The 6,250-nt window shown below is 35.9% G+C and overlaps 1 protein-coding gene across 1 annotated transcript; it reads left to right on the top strand.

The window, feature by feature from the left end:
• The first annotated feature begins 1,747 nt into the window (after nucleotides 1–1,747).
• LOC117121790 (sporozoite surface protein 2-like) lies at nucleotides 1,748–4,840 on the top strand. Its single transcript, XM_033267102.1, has 2 exons — nucleotides 1,748–2,000; nucleotides 2,993–4,840. Exons 1-2 carry the CDS (start codon nucleotides 1,998–2,000, stop codon nucleotides 4,637–4,639), a joined length of 1,650 nt encoding a protein of 549 aa, XP_033122993.1. The 5' UTR covers nucleotides 1,748–1,997; the 3' UTR covers nucleotides 4,640–4,840.
• Nucleotides 4,841–6,250: the final 1,410 nt, after the last annotated feature.

A 6,250-nucleotide genomic window follows, 5' to 3' on the forward strand; every position in this document is an offset into this window, starting at 1 on the left:
TATAAATAAACTGCTACGATACTTTGACTTGTAGGAGACATAGAAATATTTTATTTGCGCTGACGAAGGTAACAGGAGTTGCCGAAAATTTCACGATATGTTTTTTCTCTATAAATGTGTTAACTCGTACTTTAGTTGTGATCTTGTACATTTGTTTGGTTTGCATGTTAATTCTAGAAGTCTTCATTCCTGTCCTACCTTTAATGTCCCCTTTGTAGAGTTGATGTCTGTAAACGTAGTTTTATTTCTAGACTTTCTCTTCAATATAACCTGCGTGTACACGGTGTGATGGCGGCGTCATCTCAAAAGCGGGGGGGGGGGGGGGGATGCCATTTTCGTGGCCATTTTCGTGATTTCTGAGGAGGAAATGGAGGAAAAAAAAGAATGAAAAGGGAAAGAAAAAAAAATTGCACTGATGATTATGATTATTAATGCCTGACTCTGGGTGTGTTCTTTTGTGTTTTGTTTATCATTATTATTTTTTTGTTGTTTATTATTATTGTTATTATGATTGTTATTATCATTATTAATAATATTATTATTATTATTATTATTTTTTTTTTTAAATTTATTTATTTTTTATTTATTTTTTTATTTTTTTTCCAGGACCACAACGAAAAACATTTCTTTAAAATGATTGTGTCATCCTGGCTAAAGATATTAGTAAATAAATATAATTCTCTTATTTTAACCTCTAATATTGACATTTTTCACAATTGTCTATATTTCGTTCTATTATTAATAATCATTTGAATAGGTGAGATTTTTGTACTCTTTCGTCTATATATTTGATATATTTAAATTTTATATATTTTACCAGCCTGTTAGTGGCGATGATTTGCTGTTGGTCTGTTAAAATGAAATAAAATGGGCCCCTAATAGCCCTGGGCTCCAGTGCCTTGTACTGGCTCCACTGCCAATAGCTCCGCCATCCCACTGCATGCAATACAAATATCGTTCTTTATTTTTTCCCCAACTGGCATTAATTAACAGCCTTTGATATAATTATGCGTTACTCATCTAGCCTGTTGTTGTTGTTGTCATGGTTTTTATTATGAGGTTCCACGACACATATTCCTATAGACTTGCTACAAGTTCCTGTTTTTCATGGACAGCGCGCCACCGACGAGTAAGTTAACTTGAAGCGAAACATTTAAATAGAGCATGGGACGCCCGGCTTTATGTCAATTCAAGTTGAGGTATGTTGGGTTAACTTCTACAATGTACAAAACGTTTCATTAACTTTGTGAATAAGATGATAATAAATATTTGAGAAAAACGTATGTCCCCATCGGGATTCGAACCCAAGACCTTCCGATTACCGTTCAGATACTCTACCAACTGAGCTTGATGCCAAGTGGTATACAACCTTTTGGGTTTTCCCATTAGGACACTTTTTTTTCTCAAGGTATTGCGTAAATACGCAATGAATAAGAGTAAATCACATAAAAGTAACTACGGTATGGCATTATGTGATAGTAAATCACATGAATTGACCTTATTGTGAACAAGGTCAATCTATAACTAGCACATATTCCTATTTTTAATACATCGACTCAACCGGTCCATTGTATCATTCCGATTTACAGAATTTCCAGCAACAATAGAGGTATTTTGTTCCGAGTGAGGAATTTAACCGTAAAACCTATTGAAAAACATCAATGCAAATTTTCTTTTGTTCCATAATAACAACGATTGAATTGAAAACAAAATATAACTTGTACTTCCTTGTGTAGAGCCTACCGATATTATTAAGTTGTATTGGCAGATTGGTTGTTTGTTTCATATTCGGGCATTAATTCTTAATCAGCTATTAGTTAAAAACGGTTGCACACACATTTCATAAGGCGCTCTAAAAACGCGTGAAAACTTTACGTTGCAACGCGCAAGTTTATAGGGAGTGTAGACTTCTTTAAGCAGACGTTGTGAAGTTGGCACTGATTAAATCTACTATAAATTTTAGCCATCGCTGTTAAAATCAAGGATCTTATGTACAAATGGTAAGTTGTGATTATCTGGTTAAAACTTGTTTCCGTGTACACGGTTCCTGTAGGCTCCAATAGGTTAGGTAAATGCCATTGGTAATTACAATATCATTTGGGTACATAATATATAATAATATATTATTATTATTATTATTATTATTATTATTATTATTATTATTATTATTATTATTATTGTTATTATTATTATCATTATCATTATTATTTTTACCATTACCATAATCATTACCACTACCACCACCACCACCACCACCACCACTACCACTACCACTACTACTACTACTACTACTACTACTACTACTACTACTACTACCACTACTATTAATATTACTACTACTACTATTACTATTACTATCAGTGGCGGATTCAAGGGGGCGCCCAGCCGGCCCGGGTTCCCTAATTTTTTTTTATATTATAATTATTATTATTATTATTATAATTATTATTATTATTATTATTATTATTATTATTATTATTATTATTATCATTATTATTTTTACCATTACCATAATCATTACCACTACCACCACCACCACCACCACCACCACTACCACTACCACTACTACTACTACTACTACTACTACTACTACTACTACTACTACCACTACTATTAATATTACTACTACTACTATTACTATTACTATCAGTGGCGGATTCAAGGGGGCGCCCAGCCGGCCCAGGTTCCCTAATTTTTTTAAAGTTAAAAAAAAAATGAGAGAGAAAAAAAGAGAAAATTCTACTGAAATGTTGAGTCTGAGTGCTGAGTGTGCCATTTCTGGCCATCTGGAGGTGCATTATCATAAATTTTCTGACCCGCCATCTGTGAAAGTCCTTCTCTTGCCCCCCCCCCTCTATTTTAAATTCCTGGATCAGCCACTGACTATTACTATTTCTATTACTAATGTTAATGTTATTGTTGTTGCTGTTGTTATTATTCTCATTACTGTTATTGTTACTGTTACAAATACTGTTAATATATATTTATTTAGGATACTACAGGAACCGGGTTTTTGGCGAAGTTTACACAGGCGATGCCAGGACCTTTTAGACGAAAACGCTCTCCCTCATTAGAAAAGATACCTGTAGAGAAACTCCAGCAGGTAGATAATGATGAAGAAGTATATCAAGATGATGGGCCGCTGGTTAGCTGCATTGAAAAACGCCCCCAACTTCCCACCCCACTACTAATTGAGGAAGATTACGATTATACTCTTGACTGGAAGAACCTAACAGAAAGAAATACTTCATTATGTCATCCTATAATGGAAGCACCAGTTGATATGCCATTCTACGAAAACATAAAGATACAGCCAAGCAATACATCGACAACTCTCCCAAATGATACCGATCAGAAACACCAGTTCCCAATTCTAAAATCAGAAAAGGTGGATCCAAGATCGGATCTTTATTGTTGGAATACAGAACATCAAGATCAGCCGCCAGTTATGGAGGAACGGCGAATTAATGCAGTGCCGCCTTTTTCGAAGGCTCGTCTTGAGATAAACAAAGAAATCCTAGCAAAAAAGCTACTATCAATGAATCCGAATATCGCGAGCACACTTACTGATGACGTTAGCAAAGCAGATGGTAGCCCTAAACCGAGTAAAGCAAAAGAACCTACAGGTGATGCCGATATGTCCAATCTTTACATGAATTCAATGTGTGCACCGAACAGCTCACATCAACTTGTTCATGGCTTATTACCGCAATCGATCAATTTGTCTCCACATGTTCGTAAACCACGTAATAATGACAAATCATCAGAGTCGATCAGTCCACCGCCTCTTCCAGTCCGACCATACGCTCATGATGATCTCTCAGAACCGGTTAGCCCGCCATCATTTAATTCATCGAAGTCATACACTGGTGAAAAACCATCAACCACGATCAGTCCGTGGCCACATCTTCCACCAAGGCCTGGCGCTAATGAAAAACCATCAACACAAGTAACTTCACGTCCACCCCTTCCAAACAGACCCAAAGGTGATCGCAAACCATCAGATGGGTTCAGTAGGCGACCACTCCTTCCAATAAGACCAGACGTTGACGGCTTGCAATCAGAACCGGCCGTTAGTCCTCAACCATATGTTCCAAAAAGACCAAACGATGAGATACTGTCTTTGGAACCGACTATTAGTTCGTCACAACCTCTTCCCGTGAGACCGTACATGGATGACAACGCCTCGGATCAGGTACTCAGTACACGACCAAATCTTCCGACTATTAGTTCGTCACAACCTCTTCCCGTGAGACCGTACATTGATGACAACGCCTCGGATCAGGTACTCAGTACACGACCAAATCTTCCGATCAGACCAAACATCGATGAATTACTACCTGAAGCAATCAATACACGACTACTAATACCACATACAAGTTACAGTGATGAGGACAACCAGGTATACGAGATAACCAGGAGACCTGTGAACTGTTTAACAGTGCAACAACTTATTGAGCAAGTAAGGCTATTGGGAGTCAGAGAGCATGTCATAGATCGGATCCGCGAAAATCTTGTCGATGGACCTTTAATTGCAAACATGGATAAGAGTTTGATATCAGAAGCGTTGAATGCGAACCCACTAGAAACGTTGAAGATCTATGAATTCGTTCATAAAGGATGGAAACCAAATATATAGATTTATGTAAAATTTATATGAATCGAGCTTCCAGCTAAGCCCTGCCCCTTTGAAATAGTTGCAATGGTCCAACAAAATGGCAGTTTTAAAACATACGCAAAACATTGATCTCTACTATAATAGCTGGATTGCTCATTGGCTGGTTTTAGTGAGGCCAACGACGCCATGTTGGGGGGTGGGGGCTAAGTGACGTATCAGTTTAGACAAGTTTCTTTTACGTTAAATTTATACTTATTGAAAAGTATTGCAAGAATCGTTATTTTTAACTGAAATTTAAACAAATGCCAAAAGAAACTTTTCTAAACTGGTACGTCACTTAGGCCCTCCAACATGGCGTCGGAGGCCTCACTTTTTTTCTGTACCAGGATCGACCGGTGAGCAATCCAGCTATTATAGTAGAGATCAGTGACGCAAACACGTGCGTTTTGTGGGACAACACATGTGCATGTTAGACACGCGCGTCTTCGTGGCTCTGCTTGTTCTGATTGGTCCGTTGTTAAGTTTGACAACCAGGAATGCTCCATTATATTTTCACTGTAGGTTTTCCCCAGTTCTCTCATGACCTATAATCAATACTAGCTTACATTTTAACTAAAAACGTAAGGGAAACCTAACTAAAACCACACAACATTCGGAAAACGTTTAACTGACAGCCCTAAACAAAAATTTGAAATGATATACCACTACTTATAAGACAAATTAAATCGCGGAAACTTTCAGAAGCACGTTTAAAACTAATTTTTAATATAATAGTTTGTTTATTATTTGACTGTACGTTTAATTTCATGTTAAGCCAATTTAATCTATTTCGTTACGATATTATATTTTAAGAAGATGGGCCAGATTTTATGAACTTGCTTTTTCTTATTTATCAATAAAAATCAAAATCAATGTAGGCCTATAATGATATTTGTAGATGTATGATTTTGACTATAATACACAACATGTACATTATTTTGTTATAATTATGGTTCAAGACCCTTGCATAAAATAAAAAAAATAAATAAACAGGTTTTAACATCAGCCTGAAAATGTATCATGGGTAAATAAATTTTAGATAAAATAAAATAAAGAAATAATAACAACCGTGGTGTTTTATGTTATTGTATGTTCTCGACACTTATATTTGTATATCTATACGCTTTAAAGTTAGATATTTTGAAAAAGTAGGAAATGCTTTATATAGACAGGACAGGTCTAAACATTATTTTGACTTATGCTTAGGGTTAGACTGCCGTCAGAACAAGAAAACTTGTACTGTACTTCATATATATTCGATAGATTAATCACGAGTAAACTTGATTTATGAAAGTTCAGAAGTGGCTGTACGTGTTAATGAGTTACTGATTTGATTAACAAATTACCTGATTTTCAAATGTACACACGATCTCCAAAGTTTGTCTTCAAATGACATGGCATTACATTATGATTTTACATATCCATAATAATTTGCTAATAATAATACATTTCATCCTACCTTAAACCTAAAGCCAATATTAACAAAATTGGACATTTGAAAATTCGGGGATAGTTGTGAAAATGCCAACGTATTACAGAAATCACATTGTTTTAACCAGGGGCAGATCCAGAATTAAAACGAAGGGGAGGGGG

Source organism: Anneissia japonica, unplaced genomic scaffold, assembly GCF_011630105.1.
Source record: "Anneissia japonica isolate Jap-2015-1 unplaced genomic scaffold, ASM1163010v1 scaffold287909_len199859_cov185, whole genome shotgun sequence".
Classification (NCBI taxonomy): domain Eukaryota; kingdom Metazoa; phylum Echinodermata; class Crinoidea; order Comatulida; family Comatulidae; genus Anneissia; species Anneissia japonica.